Source organism: Branchiostoma floridae, chromosome 12 (genome assembly GCF_000003815.2).
Source record: "Branchiostoma floridae strain S238N-H82 chromosome 12, Bfl_VNyyK, whole genome shotgun sequence".
NCBI lineage: Eukaryota > Metazoa > Chordata > Leptocardii > Amphioxiformes > Branchiostomatidae > Branchiostoma > Branchiostoma floridae.
In genome coordinates this window covers 20013002-20029778 of record NC_049990.1, presented here as the reverse complement: position 1 = coordinate 20029778, position 16777 = coordinate 20013002, and the positions used below count along the sequence as shown (strand labels likewise).

The 16777-nt window shown below is 37.9% G+C and overlaps 2 protein-coding genes across 3 annotated transcripts; one reads left to right on the top strand and one right to left on the bottom strand.

The window, feature by feature from the left end:
• Positions 1-299: 299 nt before the first annotated feature.
• LOC118428203 (lys-63-specific deubiquitinase BRCC36-like) lies at positions 300-4175 on the bottom strand. 2 transcript variants are annotated; one of them, XM_035838209.1, is made up of 6 exons: positions 3968-4175; positions 3186-3393; positions 2584-2672; positions 2280-2344; positions 1853-1984; positions 300-1100 (listed from the first exon to the last, which is right to left on the bottom strand). In XM_035838209.1, exons 1-6 carry the CDS (start codon positions 4079-4081, stop codon positions 893-895), a joined length of 816 nt encoding a protein of 271 aa, XP_035694102.1. In that variant the 5' UTR covers positions 4082-4175; the 3' UTR covers positions 300-892. The 2 variants fall into 2 exon arrangements, with proteins under 2 accessions (XP_035694102.1, XP_035694103.1); XM_035838210.1 differs by having other exon boundaries at positions 3977-4175.
• A 366-nt stretch (positions 4176-4541) lies between these two features.
• On the top strand, positions 4542-12733 carry LOC118427164. Its single transcript, XM_035836801.1, has 7 exons — positions 4542-4679; positions 5041-5108; positions 6847-7353; positions 7903-8026; positions 8535-9951; positions 10532-10717; positions 11597-12733. Exons 2-7 carry the CDS (start codon positions 5106-5108, stop codon positions 11817-11819), a joined length of 2460 nt encoding a protein of 819 aa, XP_035692694.1. The 5' UTR covers positions 4542-4679; positions 5041-5105; the 3' UTR covers positions 11820-12733.
• The last annotated feature ends 4044 nt before the right edge of the window (positions 12734-16777 follow it).

The window sequence follows — 16777 nt, the reverse complement described above, 5'->3', positions numbered from 1 at the left end:
AATATTACAATGCCTTATTATGTTTTGTGATAAAAGAATTAATTTTCATCAATGACACTGAATTGTTTAATAATAAACATATTCAATGTTCACAACAATGTTTTACCAGTCTTTTTTTTTGGGGGGGGGGGATATAGAGTTGAATGAACTACATGTAAAATGTGGATTCATAACACGATTGTTCTTGACAGGTATTCTACTGCAATATGAATTTTTCATAATGTATCATAATTTTACATTGTATTCAATAAAATTTCTCATTAAAAAGTCCTTCATAGAAACACAGGCACATGTTCAAACACTGAAAATCAGTTTAATATCACTTTATTGTACAGTAAAGCTAATTCATAATTTCGTAATTCATAAAATGGTTAGTAAGACTTGACAAATTGAAATATTATTACAGACGTAATGCATGTATAAAACAATGGTCTATAGAATATATGAAATGTGTTTAAAGTTCATGATCTATATAATATAACATGCATACACTTAGCACCAACTGCAGTCAATAACATCTACTACTACTATAGTGTACATGGAAATATGTGCATTTCACATGCAACAATAAATATATAATGTGTCATGTCTTAGATTGTGGCTCAAATACTAATTCTACTATTTTTGTACAGTAATGCTAGTTCACCTTTATCAATGGGGGTAACCTAAATCCATTGTTGTCTCAAACTGCAGCACATTTTTTTTTCAACTATTGGGGTAACCTATATCTGTTGTTATGTCAAAATGCATTATTTTCAAAATATTGCATTTCAAAACCATCATCCATCGACTAGATATCCCTACATACTAATACCCAGTTTTTAATACAACGGAAATAGGTTAATCCACGGATAAAGGTGAACTAGCTAGCGTTAACTTGTATATTGAGTACTTATTTTGGGTTCTTCTGATGGAATTCCTCTATCTCTTTCTCCAGTTGTTCTTTCTCTTCTTTCAGTCTTTTTACCTTGTTCTTGTTGTACTGTACCCTGTTCTCTAGTGTCTGCACTAGAGACCCACTAAGCACCTCCATCAGGTGACTGAGGGACTGCATGTAGACTGTACCATTGTGGATACAGGTGGTGAGGTCCAGCCCTTCCCTGTGAAAAAAAAAATGTGCAGGAGTTCAGAACAGAAGCAGAAGTTGTGTCAATGAAAAAAAAAAACAGATTCAGAAACACTAACAAAAAAGGTGACACAGATAAAACACGAGTTCGACCACTAACATCCCTAAAATCAAGGAGGACTATTAAGGCCAACAACACCTACCTAAGGCATACCAAATATTATTGCAATCATTAAGACCTTGGTGCTTAAGATATTCTGATGGACATTCTGATGGATGTCCCTTTGGACAGGATATTTTAAGGAGGTCCTATACGCGTGTTTGAAGAAAGCCAGTGATATCAAGAAGTCGTCAGTAAAGAGGGCAGTGCAGCTGATCAGACTGGCTGATGACCGACAGAGTGAGTGAGTGAGTGAGAGTGAAAAAGGCACTAGATCAGGGTTCTAGCCAGCATCTGTCCTCCCAATTTTGCCACTGAGGACAGACAAAAATTTTGCCCATTCCGTCCTCTGTGAGCTGGAATCCCTGTGGATTTTTTCACCAAAACAGATGGCATTGAACCAAGCTGAGTCTGCCAGCAAATTTTGCCTCCCAAAATGCAGGAAATAGCATTTCAACGGGTCTAGATTTCAACATTTTTCCTGGGGGAGCATGCCCTCAGACCTCCTAGGATCGTCACGCCTCTTCGGTACTCGACAAGATTTCTATTCAAAATCCAGGGGATGGAAAGCGATTTCAGGCTGGCTAAAACACTGCACTAGTTGATGCATGATACAGATTTGTTACCCTAATGTCCTGCTGTAGGCCTCCTGTTCCTCCTGTGAGAAGATCTGAGGCAGCTCCACCAGAGACTCCAGGCACGGCCGACTCATGGTGTCGTTAGGTAAGATGTGGAGTGGGATCTCTATTCTCTCATACCTGCACAACACAGCAAACAAATAATATGATAATTATACATTATATAATGCCAGATGGACAAGTAATTCTAGTCGCAAACTGGACCTTGCTGAAGGAGATATCACATATTCTTACTTGGCAGCAAAATACTTTTTCATATCTTTCAATCAACAATTTGTTCTAGCTATATATATGAAATGGAAAGATTGTCATAGGCAACCCTTGCAATATTGGAAATGAGTGAGCAGGTGCGATGCCCTACTGTAAACCCTTAGTAAGCATATGATATTCTCCAGGTTAACAAAGCAAAACTTACATAGGAGGTTCCCCTTCTGGACTCTGGTTGATAGACTGGAAACATGTGACCTGCACCTGGTGTCTCTGTGTGACGGGAATGAGAACATATACATTGCATAATTGTTAGTGGTACAAATTGGTAAGAGTTTTTCATACAGATTTGGATGGGAAAAACATGCAATAACATTATACAGTATAAATAGCTTCATTTCAGAGACACACTGCATCAATAGTGTTTTCACAAACTTCCAATCAAACCAAATTTGACAAATAATATCTTTTCTGTTGATTATATTCAATTACATCAAGAACAAAAAACGTACTTTTGTGGCCTTGTCCTCATTGAAGACAGCAAAGATCAACCCAACAAAACAGTCGTCCATGAACTGGTAGGACTGTTGTGTCTGAACATCTGCAGAGGAAGGGAAGAAAACAACAAATCAGCTTTATAAAATCAGCTATTATAGTATGTACAACAATAATGGACTAAAGTAAGATTCATGATAATTAGAGTTTTACCGCAGAAAGAATGTCAGCTCACTTTCAAGCTTGCAATAAATTCAAGGCCAAATGAATCATTCTGTAACGTATCTATTTTGTTCATAAGCTATTAGTATAACATGGCTTTGTAAGATATCACAATAAGTTTTTTGTACATAAACAACAAATGCCTTAGAAATATGTGATGTTTACCTATGAATAATAATGCAGTTTTTTTCCTTTTGTATTTTTTCTAATTGGCATACATGTATATGTTTGAGTATATTACATTACAATGGTCCTCTGGGAGTTATCTTTGACAAGTTTGACTCAAGTTTTTACGTACATAAACAGCAACTATATCTGTATTGATAACTAAGTATTGGTTGAGTTTTTCTGTTACTGTAACCAGATTGTAGTACATGTAGTCTCTTTCCAAACTTACCGACATGTGACGGCCACACAGTGATGTGTGGATGTGAGTGGTACCAGCCGACAACTCTCATTGGTCGATTCAGCTGTACGGCCAGACGCTCCGCCTCTGTGGACGCAGCGGACAGCTGTTCCGGCGAGATCTCAACACGGTCCTTTCTCTTGTCCGACCGTCGGAGCATGATGACCGCTGAGATGTGTACCGTCCTGTTGGGGTCCACCTGGGGAACACAGTTACGGATTTTAGCAGTGGGATTCAAGCACTGCCAAACTGACCACACCAACAGCTCTGAGTTTTTGGCGTTGTGGTTTGCACGTTGGGTTTGTGATATCTGGCTGCCCGGGTTTGGCACGGGTTCGAATCCTGGGAGTCAGAATATTAATATTATTTCTGTTCCTAGTCCTACCCCCTCGTTGTTTGAATAAAATAAAATTGAATAGAATTCTTTGCTTGTCAAAAGATCTGCTCTCCTAGAATAGGGGACACATGGACAGGACATGGTGTTGCAGTGCTCCTGTAAAACTCCTTTGTAGACAAAGCCTTGTTGATTTAAAAAATGGAGTAACGTTACAGATTTATCATAAATATCATATCTTAATCAATCGCAAATATAGTTTTGCTTATTACTTTACAGGCTAAAACGCAATCGATCATAAAATCATTAGGGTGTTTACTGTATAACAGTTGCCACTCTTTTCTCCAATCAAGGAGGTTAAAAATAACCTCATTGCTCCAATATCAAACTGGGGAGGGGTTCTGAAGAAGACAGGACAAACTTCTCATGATGAAATCACGTCACTCACCTCCCCGATACAGAGCCCCATGACCTCCTCCCTCTCCGTGGACAGCGCGTGAGTCAGACACACCATGTAGGCATCCGCTGCCAGGTGCACAGATGATACTGACATCGTGTTTACTCTGATAAATCTACCGGGAACAGTAAAAATGGAATCAGTAACGTTTTTGGCGGCTTGCTTCCGGTTTCACCAATATTGACCGCAAGAGAACGAAGTTATACCATTTAGGATTTTGCAGAAAAATATTGACTAAAAAGCTCTCTTTAAAAATTTGATACATATTTTGTTCTTATTTGGCAATTTTGAAACTCTGTGGGTGTAGTATTATGTAAAATCGTCGAATATGATAACATTTTTTGTGTGTAGCTGCTGTGGAAGTTTTCACTGTTACACAGGGGAATATTATCAGCTGATTTTTCAAGTCAAAAATTGTATTAATATAATATTATATAGTTTTAAAAATTTATAAAAACCCAAGTAGTATTTTTGTCTTAAAAATCTGTCTATAGTATAATATATAAACATTTATAGTGATCACTAGATATATTTGAACACCCCTATTTATATAATAAGCCAGCTTGTTAACCCCTAATAACCCCAACAACCAAAACACAACCCAGACGCCACATACCGGAACTGCTCAAACTGGTCCAGCGACTCTGCAAAGTGTGCCGAGGTTATCTTGTCATGTAGACCATCTTGGTTTAAGGTATGAACACTTTTGAATAAGATTCTTAGAATTAAGTAGATATTTTTCTTGACATGTTGGAGTTTGTGGGCTTTTGTGCTTTCATTTTAAAAGGGAGGGTGTGCTTCAAAACTTCTAATGAAAATTGAAAATGATTTGAACCACTGATATCATTTTTACGTGGAAATCTTATCGAATTATTTCTTGCAACGTCTTGTGTTTTTGTTTGCCTGTGCAGATCACAACTGTATAGCTTAATGCACGTGTTTCTAATGAAATCAATTTGATTTTCAAAACGTGGCACTTGCTAAACCGATAAACAAATTGGCGCCTCTGTGCAATTAACTGGATTTTCTTGTCTCATGTTACCTCATTAAAACAGGTTTTCCGAGTCTGGACTTCTCTCTAACTAGACCAGGGACTGCACTTTTCACTGATGCACACAACATGGTAAGTGGCCATTGCGTGTCAAACCCTTTTATATCATTACTTAAAGACACCTTTTGAATTATTTATTCATATTGGATGAAGTCTAAGTGTGCCAAATAGCTAACAAAGCTAACATAACAATTCCGTTATTCTCTTGGGTTTAAAAAATTAATCAAAGTTTAAAAAAAAAACAGTTACTTGTATCTGGGTCAGGCCAATTAGAAATAATTTAGAGGGCCAATAGATGGTATGACTTTAATCTCCAAGTAGATGTAAGGTGTAACTTGCTTTTGTTAATGTTAGGTTTTTCTGGTATTTTGTATGACTTTCTTGTTGTCTATGGGTTTCACTCTTTGCTTATATTTCTACTTTGGCAAGAAGGTTAGCCTTTTTGCTCTGTGGAAAATAAACAAGGGCAAGATGTGAACCACAAAAAATAATGTCAAATTTCATAATCAGCCATCCAACTGGCCCAATTCAACAAGAACGTGTGTACTAGTACCATATATTGAAGATGAATTTCACTTCTTAATGGAATGTTCTAGATACGCTATTTTACGTAATGAATTATTCACATTTCTCGAATCCAGTATAGCAGATTTCAAGAGACTCGATGTTACAGACAGATTTGTATATATCTTTAGATGCCACAAATCCCATAATGCACAGATAGGCAAATATATCAAAGACTGCTTTGCTATTAGAAAAAATAATGAAATTAATGATTAGCCCAACTCCATTGTTATCTTATATCAAAGACTTGTGTTAGCCCTCATTATGTTATTTAGGATGTTAAGACTTTAATTATATTTCTTTATACCTATCTTTGTACTTTGTGTAATATTCGTTGCCATACTTTGTACCATGTGCAAATGTCGTGCAATAAAGTTCATATCATATCATATCATTACGTAACCCTCTTATCATAATTCTGCATTATTAATGGGCTACAGTCACGTTCAAAATTCAGCAGGGGATAAAAAGGACCATGGGAAGTGCCTTTTACTATAATGTACTGAATGGTGAATTATAAGTGAAATGGCCCCTGAAGGTTTGACAATGTCAGTGACAAAATTATGTGTATCACTTTGTAATGTTCACTGATGGAAAAATGGGTTTTTTGGCACTGCAAGGCACTTTGGCACTGAGGCATTACAAGTAAGTACCAAATCACAAATGGAATGGAATAAAAGCTCTGTTACTCTTGTTTGAGCTAGAAGTAGAAATGCTTGACAATGTCAATACAAAATTGTGCTACTTTGCAATTTTCACTGATGGAAAATAGATGTTTTGACAAGACACACACTTTAGCAAGAGGCACTAAAAGTAAAAGCTACACAACAAACCGGATGGAGGAAAGCTCTGTAATCTCGTTCAAGCTAAAGTGGAAATCTTACTCATTTTCAAAAAATGCCCATGTCTCAGTTTATTCTAGCCTTTTTACAGACATCTAGAGCGGCAGCATTCCTTATTTTTGGGAGGGCTAATTCTCAAATTTTCAATGTGGGCTAAGCTTGACTATATGCCTGGAAAGCGATTTTTACCTGGTGCAGCATAACTCTCTTTCCCAGCATAGGAAACCTTAACCCATGTAGAAAATTGTGAATCAGTGCTCCCCCAAAATAATCACCACCATCTACAAGTCTAAAGGGGGCTAGTTAATTCCATTACACTTAAGAAGGCACCAGAAAATAGCTTTAAGAAGTAATTTTTACTTGAGTGTCTAACATCGTAATATTTCTTCTAAATGTTATTCCAGCTGAGTCTGCTGTACAGAGTGCTGCATAAAGCACGAATCAAGATGCGACGCAAGATCGGCCAGTACGGCATGACTCCCTTCGTTACATTCCTCGCCATTGTTGCACTGACAATCTACGCCGTCTACCCGTCGCTACGGGACACGACAGTCCGGGACAAGCCGGCGACGTTTCGTAACAACAGGTTTGACATCCGACAAGTCACTCATGCAATAACTACCACCACCGAGGATGTCTTCAAGAAAGGACACGAAGGGTTTCTCAAGAAACTACTCTTAAGAAAACGACAAGGGCAAAGTATGGAGGGACATAGCAAGAAGGAGGAACCCCAGCATTCAGGCTGTAGACGACCTGAACTTGAACTTTATACGCCAGAGATCGAACACTGGTTTCACGAGGTGGATCCGCTGAAGTGCGATGAGGATGGGCGCCGAGAACTGATCTACTTCCAGAACGATGTCATCAAAATGGACCTGGACGTTCTTCAGGAGATGAGGAAGGATTTTGATGTGAGTAGTTCAGATAATTCCTAGCCTGGGTACCATTCTCCGCTGGTCGGCTTTGGGGTGCTTTAACCCGGCCCAGTGCTAAGGCACCGACCTGCCTGTCTGATTAGCTGCCCTTTGAGATTTCGCCGATAGAGCTTGTAGCCGGCCTTTTGAGTTTCCAAACCTTGGTTTAAAGGTTAAAACTCAGGGGAAACACAGGAGAAACACACCCAGCATAAAAGGAGATATCTCCTGTGTGCATCCTCCCTTTTTCCATAGTCAGAAGGTTCCTAATGTTTAAAGAGTTTTAGAGGATACATATCTGAAAGGTTTCCTTTTTGCGAATTAGAGACTGTGATTCCCATGTGTTCTCTTTATTTCTTGGACAAATCATAGTACTAGTAATCAATCACTTCTGGAGGAGAACATATGTATTTAGCAGACAGAAGGCTGGCATGTCCTTGAGTTTCTATGGGTGGAGTAGTACTTTTCTATAGATCAGTTTGTATCACGCAAATTGAGCATTTCTTTTTCATGATAATGTTTGAAAGTTTGTGGTTTTCCTTTCAGGAATTCATCTGCATATTCCGCTCCCTGTACCGGAGAGATGAAGACTACACACATTTTGATCATGAGCAAATCATCAACATCACTGACTCAACTAAAGCAGTGATGGACTTCAACATAGACACAGGTAAGGACATAACTTGTGAAGGTGGGGTGAACCGATTAATTATGGATCATGCTGATCAAGTTAAAAACTTGACACGTCCAACCTCTGCAAGACGCTAAACTGGATAGTGAGTGAGTGAAGTCTTATAATAATTGGTAATTGGTCTTAAAATAACCTGGTATCAAAAGTTTAACCTATTATATAAGAGAATGAAAAAGACTGGACAGCTATTTAAAAAATTGATATGGGTGGTCTGGATATACAACTACTAGTAGTCTTATACTCCTTTAGACTCTCTAGGTGTTAAACCTTCTATTCAATTCATCGTTTGAAAATTTAACAAACTTGTGTGTTGACATTTGTGTTGTCCATTTAGATTTAGATAGGCTGCACATTCAATAAAAAAGAACTTAAAGACATGCACTGCATTACTCGCCCACACCTGTATTTTTCTGCAAAAGTCAGGAAACCAATAAAATACTAAGATTATTTTGGTCTTATGCTATGTTTGTTTATCTCATATCTGTAGATTTCTTTGAGATCACCTGTGGGGAGAACCCGCGTCATCACGACTACACGGACGGTTACCTCTATAACGTACCAAACACGGACAGCTCCAAAAACGTAACAGAAACTGCCGACACTCTGTTTGGAGATGATCAAGACAACGAGACAAAAATTCTCAGAAATCTTTTAGAAAGGTCAGATAGAGATGAAGATGATGCGGGAGATGAAGAGGAAGACAATGATGATGATGATTATTCTATAAGGTATCGTCGCTATAATTATCATGACTATGATGATTACGATTACACATCTCTGAGAGATGTTGCGTATGAAATGCTGTATTCGCACATCCATCCCAAGCCGACGGTTTTCGACGACGCGAAAACGAAACCGTTGACAGAGACATCTCTGGGATTAAACGTTCTGATGTTTGGATTCGACTCGACATCTAGGCTGAATTTTATCCGCAAACTTCCAAAGACTTATAAATACATGACCGAAATCCTTGGCAGTGTTGTATTGACGGGATATAATATTATCGGTGATGCCACGACAGCGGCATTAATTCCGATGCTGACAGGGCAGACAGAAATGGAGTTACCGGAGGTGCGTAAGAACCAAGACATTTCGCACTCTGTGGACATATACCCGCTAGTGTGGAAGGAATTCAAGAAGAATGGCTACGCGACGCTCTTTGCAGAGGATCAACCCACGATGAGCGTGTTTAACCTAAGGTTGAACGGATTCGACAAACAGCCAACCGACCACTACATGAGACCCTTTTGGCTGGAAGTGAGCTATTCCGAGTTAGACAAGGGACGTTGTCTGGGTTCGAAACCCAAACACGACGTCATGCTTGATTACCTGAAAGACTTTCAGGAAAAATATAAAGACTTGCGGAGGTTTAGTTTTGGATTTTTCAGTGACTTGAGTCACGGTGACATCAACCCCCTTGCTTACGCAGACGACAGTATGCTACAGTTCTTACAGTCTCTATACAGGGAGGGGTACTTAAAGAACACTATGCTAATCCTTTTTGGCGACCACGGGGCCAGATACGGTAAAATTCGCTCAACATTCCAGGGTAGACTGGAGGAAAGACTTCCGTTTATGTCGATAACGTTGCCGACAGAATTTCAAAAGGAGTATCCGGAAATCGCACAGAATTTACAAAGCAATGCAGCTAAGTTGACTACACCGTTCAACATACACAGCACCTTGTTGGACATACTGAACTACAAGTCGGGGATTGCGTACCCGTACAGAGGCCAGAGTTTATTCCGGGAGATTCCGGGGAACATGACGTGTACAGAGGCGGGGATCGACACCCATTGGTGCACATGTATGGAGTGGGAGGAGTTAGACACCAGCCAGGACCATGTGGTCCAGGCCAGCAAGGCTGTAGTGGACTTCATTAATGAGCAGACCTTACCCTATAGGTGAGGACCCTGTTCTGTCTTTCAAACAAAAGGTTTATCAAGAACTTGCCAACTGCATACTATAGTAACTGTAGTTTCACCAGTCCATATTCTTTATGTGTCATTTACTTCATACATTATATTCAGACTAAAAAAACATAGGGAGAACAATTTAATATTCTTTCTCACGACGATATCACATTTCTCAAGGCAAAATTTAACACTCAATAAGGATTTTTATTAAATGTAAAAACTGCAGTTTAAAATTTCTGGATTTTATGGCTGCTACAAAATCTAACTTTGTTTACCCTCACATTTGGAATATCTTTTTGAAAAATAAAAATTTCACTTCAAATAAACTACTAACAGTAACAATATATACAAATTGGCCAAATTATCAGATGAATATGTTGAGTTAACAACATGTGCCAACTGTACTTCTAACTCCAGTGGCATTTAATTATGTGTCTGTTTGGTCGATTTCTGCTATTTTCCAGTGACATAGAGGTTACTTTAGATACATTATATGTGTATAAAACCTGAATATGATATCAGTTCCCTGCTGTAGTTGACATTTGTTGTGTTGTTGTTACCCACCCAGGAGTCTGTGCTCCCAGTTGGATGTTGGCACCATCAAAAGAGCAGACCTGGTCACAGCCAACGAGCAGGTCTTGAGGTTCAACGGCACTCGGGACGAAGACCAACGGCTGCCCAGGTTCGGTCACGAGGTGCACGTAAAGAAAGCAGATATTCAGGTACACATAACTTTTTATTTTATTTTGGTATGGTACTTGTAGCTCAATTGGTATCACTCCTCACAGTTGAGCTTGAGGTTATATTTCAGCAAAGGACATTGCAGTTGGGGCTGCAACTGTCTTTGGGAAGGGATTTAAAATGTGGGTCCTTTCTTTGAGGAGGTGTCTTGAGCACGTTAAAGGGGAAGACCTAAGCAAGCCCTTTCCTTTGAAAATATACCCTGCTACAGAAACAGCATAACTTGATGACCTATGCGCAGGCTTTTAGCCAGGCATGCGTCAACGAGTCATCTGGACTCCCTTTTCTTAGAATAACAAGAAATTTGATGCCCCTGGACTCCCTATACTGGGGAGTAAATCCTCTTATGCATGAAATTCTGATTGACCAGGGATGCAACCAGGTCATCTGTGGTCACAGTCTTCTACTGTGACCTCTGGAACAGTATTTTTGCATCTTAGGATACCTTAGAATGCACTGTTTTAACTTAAAATCATGAAAAACTTTGCACCATGGAAGGTGGATGCCCCCGGACCCCCCCTACAATAGTCACTTACCACGACTCACCAATAAGTTTGGACTCCCTATTATCAAATCCTTAAGCTAAAAGCCTGCCTATGCAGCAGTAAGCACTGCAAGGGTAACATTATTAACAACAACAACGGTGTGGTGTTTTAACTTGCCTTTGTCTATACTATAGTATACAAGACAAGGGTAAGATGTTACAAGACTGGTTCAAAGATTAGACCACTCAGAGAACTCAGATGCAAACAAGTGGTCACTATAGGCATTGTTCTTAATGTCAAATCATTATTCATCAACATGTGGTCAAAATGGACAGGTGGCCCTAATGTAGACAGCTCATTGAATCTATTCCTTATAAGATTTTTCAATCTAGCGCAGTATTATAACCTACTGAAACCATCCACTTTCAGGTTATTATTGAGACGTCCCCCAGCAATGGGCTGTTGGAAGCCACAGTAACCGTATCCTTTGAGCACCAGTCGTACACGTTACAGGGTATCAGCCGGATAAACAAGTACGGCGACCAGCCGCACTGCATCATGGACCTGAACCCAAACATACGACAGTTCTGTTACTGCAAGAGTCAGCCCGCTCTTCGCAAAAAGAGATAAACTGTTTGCTAGAACATTTTGTAAAAGTTCTACCTTTCCAACAGTTTAGTTCAGTTCAGTTCAGTATGCAGTATGTAGGCCGTGGCCTGGCTGCAGTACTGGCACGGAATGCTATGATGATGATGAGTATGCAGTACCATAATTTACACAGTATATCTTTAAGATTGTCACCAAAATTTTTTACAGGAACATTGGTGTTGTAACAGTTACTGTAACCATAACTTCAATGGCTGCATTTACCTAATCTCCAAGCAGATTCCTCCGGTGGCATTAAAACAGTAACATAAGCTGGGGAAGGACTTCAGCTGGCAGAGGGGAAAATTGGCCACCTCGGTGGCAAATAATCCTCCCTTGCCGGCTAATTCCTTCCCCAGCTTATGTTACTGTTTTAATGCCACCGGAAGAAAATGCTTGGAGATTAGCATTTACCATGACTGTCTTCCTAAGGCCATGTTGGTTTGATTGAATGTATGGATGACATCCTCTGGGAACCCCAAATTGGTTTGTAGAAAAAAAGTTGCTATTATCATGAAATCTAAGTACTAAGGTTGAAGAAATGACTATAAAATCAGATGCATCGAGTATGGCTTCCATTCTGGGTTCTTTCATTAATTTTGTTTGATAACATCTTCTCCTTTGGCCTTGGAACTGACTCTTTCATTCAATGAGACTAGTATCTGTTTTACAATATTTTTTCAACTTATGTCACATATTTGTTCATTTTGTAGCTGCTTTAATTTGTACAATTCACAGTATGATAGAAAACTTTTTTAAAGCAAAAATTTATGCATGCATGGATGTCTTTCATATAACAGAATCAGCATATTCTAATGCTGAAAAAGTGAAGCCATTGTGTATATAGAATGCTTGGTTTGTAACGCTAGTTCACCTTTATCTGCGGGGTAACCTATATCCGTTGTTTTTCAAAGCAGGGTGTCGACGGGTGGTAGTTTTAAACCGCAATGTACAGAAAATGTTGCAATTTTAAACCAATGTCCGTCAACGTGATATCCCCAAATACTCTGTCTTTAAAAGCAACAGATATAGGTTACCCAACGGATAAAGGTGAACTAACGTTAGTTGAACTCCCTGTGGTGGAACGTCTTCCCTCCGATTGGTTAGGAGAACAACTCCTTTCTATGAAAGGGCTATGCAAATGTTTTCTTATGATGTTGCATTATAACAACACACTACATGTGCATGAAATGTACTGGACTTCAAACATTGAATAAGTGTGTATTTTACTATGCAGTTTAGTAATATATTTGAAATTTATTTAGTGGAAAGTATATAACTATGTATTGCAAAGTACCAGTGGAAGAATCAATAGACTAGTATGTTAGTATTACTGTTACATTAGGTTGCAATTATCCTTTTGGGGCAAAATATGCATATCTGTGTTTATATATACTTGGTAAAGGTATGAATATAGGTGTGCAATTAGAGTAAAACCCTTGCTGAGATAAAGTAATATGTTGAACTTACTAGATATCAATTGACAAATGTATACATGATACCGAGATGTATAATGAGATAATCAATTTTCTTCCATCATAATAATATACAATCATACAATCAGTAAACAGAAGCTGCAGAATTGTCTGTCTACAATATTAAGTTTAATTACTTTGTTGAATGGAATAATTATCTTAAAAGATCATACAATCGAAGTATGCTAAACATGACATTGTTCTTGTATGATGTCTGTGTCAGTATCAGTTCTGTTCCATTTTCAAACCTCGAGAGGGCAGTCTTGAAATCGGGTTTAAAAAATTCCAAAGACTTCAACAAAAAAGGTCCCTGCAGTTCACAAAATAGATACAAGGGGGCCGAAAACTATTAATACCATTTCTTCTTAAGACCCAAAATCACCTGTTCCCCAAAATCACAAGCATCAGTTTGTCTGTAATAAGTAAGAAATGTTCTTGCCCCCCCCCCCCCGATTTGAAATGGAACAGACCATCTATCCATTGGTCCTATAGCTGGTTAGCTTTAGGGGCTAGTACAAACTCCATGAATGGACCATATCAACAAAACATTCCAATTTACCTGCTTGTATATTGCTGATTGCAATTCAATCTAAATAGATAAATTTTGGATTTAGAATCTATAGATATATATTAGATAGAAATGAGGTAAAACCTCTTGTACTTAGTCCTATTATGCTGCAATATTTAAAAAATTGTACATAATCATATATGGTAGCTACAGGGTTTGTAGTGAGATGTATAAAAAGCAATATGCTAGCTTATTAGAATTGAAGAATCATGTTATGTTTGCAATACTATATTGATTTCAGAATCTGTACATTTTTGACAATCATCTATGAAATATTTGTGATGCAAGAGTTATTGTGTTGTCATCAAATATAAACAGTTCAGGCTTTGTTAAGTCAGTTATCATATTTGATAGAAAACCTCAATGGTCATATTAATAAATCATGATTTATCAAGAAAGCTCTTCCTTTTAGTTAAACTGCAACAATTTTGTTACGTTGAAAATGGATTTGTAATATGAAATGATGAATTCTAAGTGGAACATGAACTATTATCATGTGTTTTTTCTGTTCTTGTCGACTATCTGTGTTCCTTTTATGCAAAATACATATTGAAATAAAGCATTTAAAACAGAAACATGAACTGCATTTTTGTTTTATAAGAACATTACTTAAACAATTTGTTGTTGTTTTTTCCTTCTATTGTTACAGTACCTTTTAGCAGCACACTGAAGACTCAAAGCCACTTAGGTCTGCAAAAGCTATAGTTTCTGAATCATTAATGTTGAGATTGGTTAGACTAATTATAGGTATGCGTGTTAACAAAATTTGAAGCATCATTTTCTTATTCTTTCTTAAACAAATAAAATCAATATTTCAGCATGCACATTATTTTGAATACAAAAAAATCTATGTTTTGAGAACATTTACGGAAACCGTATTTTCCCGCATACGGAAACCATATTTTTTTATTGTAGCTAAATGGAACAAACTTTCTAGAATTATTCTCGTGGTCAGAATCTATTTGCAACACATCCCGTCCAGGCAGCAAATTAAATTTCTTTCACCTAGAGTTTCTTGCACTAAGATTAAAGAAGAAGAAAAAGCAGAAGGCTTCCAGTATATTATGACGAACAACTCAAGAAACTGGATATGTTGAAACTAATGATGGCATCCAGTTTATTGTGACAAAATAATGTGATACTTGCTACAGCTAAATTATGCCATACAAAGGTGATCAGTTCTCAAATTTTCTGTTAGGCCATGTTGATTTGATTATATGGATGACATGCTCAGGGAACCCCAAAAAGGATGCGAGCGTGCGAATAAAAAAAGTTTGGCCAAAAAAGTCGCCTTCAGTATGAAATCAAAGTGGGCAGGGAAGTTGAACAAATGACAAAGCACACGGAGTATTGTATACTGAATTTTTCATTCTTGTTCTTTCACATCTTCTTTGACTTGATTTTCTTTGCATTCTATGTATGTTGCAGTCCGATATTTTGACTCAATCTACAGAATATCTTACAGCTGCTTTGTACGATTCATTGCAGGGTCCAACAGATTTTAGGAACGGGTGTATGAAAATTGAGCGGATGTCATTTAAGCAACCAAATAAACATGGCCTTATACAAAATTAGACCAAAAAAATAATCTCTAGTTAATACATATGTAATGGAAATTCCTTTTGAAATTTTAGCACATGCAGATGATATGCAAATCTACATCTTATTTTGTAAGAAGACAGAAATATCGTGACAACGTGCCTGGTTGTACACCATTCATAGAGTCCTTGTCAAATTTTAATTTCAGTCTTGTACACTGACGTGGATGGTTAGGTACCACTAAAGCTAAGGGCACAACCCGCCGTACGTGCAATTTATCCGTACGGTTTTTTGGGGGGAGGCCACGTCCGACACGCATTTCTGAAAACGTTCAGGTTACATACAGGACAGGCGCGTCGCCCGTACTGGCACGTACGGGGGGGTGTTGAGGGGCGGGTCGGGTCGAATTCGCAGCCCGATGGCACACAAAGTTTTGCTTTTACGTAAGGCCCTTTGTTTAAATTTTTGTCCTTTGACCAGGACAAAAGATTTAAAAAAAAAACTTGTTCCCCCACAGACAATTTCAATAATCACTGCGGTTTGATGTGCTTGTTACAATTATCACAGATTGTCTTGGTACTGATTATTTTTGTCTTATTATATAAGCTTATACGTGGTTCTTGTACTAATAATTGATTATCCACATAGATTCATATATATTAGTCTGACTAGTTTTATTTGGAACAAAGCGAGATGTTTTAATCTTTGTACGTAAAAAAGAAAGAAATCCCAATTGGATAAAATGATATGTGTCTGCACTGAATGGTGCATAAATGTAACCAGATCACATGCATTTTACCGGTATTGGTAAGGTTTAGGAAGAAGACACCTAAGGGAATGGCTTTTGGTGAATTTTGATGATTTTGATAAGCTAGGTTGTTTTGCTGCTACTTTTCCAAACAAAACAATTATCAAATTCAAAGTCCATCACATTTTTAGTTTGACTTTTAAAAGGAAAGGGCAATACAAATATAGACATGTTGACATGATAGAAAATCCGACAAAATTATTTAGAGACATGTTTTGTCCATGTAATCACATTTAAGTAAACATTTCTGTGTTTCCTGTATTGTTTTATTTCACAATAATTGTTACCTCCATGAAAAATAGATTCTGAAGCATTTCGGTGTCTCTGTGTGTCTGTCTGTTTGTGATTCCGAATACTTGTAGTCAGCACAACTTTACAACCTCTGGATGGATTGTATTGAAAGTTGATATGTGGATAGGTGTTGAAAAGTCAAGGTCAGTTATATAATAACTTTTTTTTCAGGAAGGCAATACATTACTAACGTCTGGGACATTATCGCATGAAGAATATCAAATAAGAATGATTTCATGTTGATTATGGTTAGAAGTTTTAA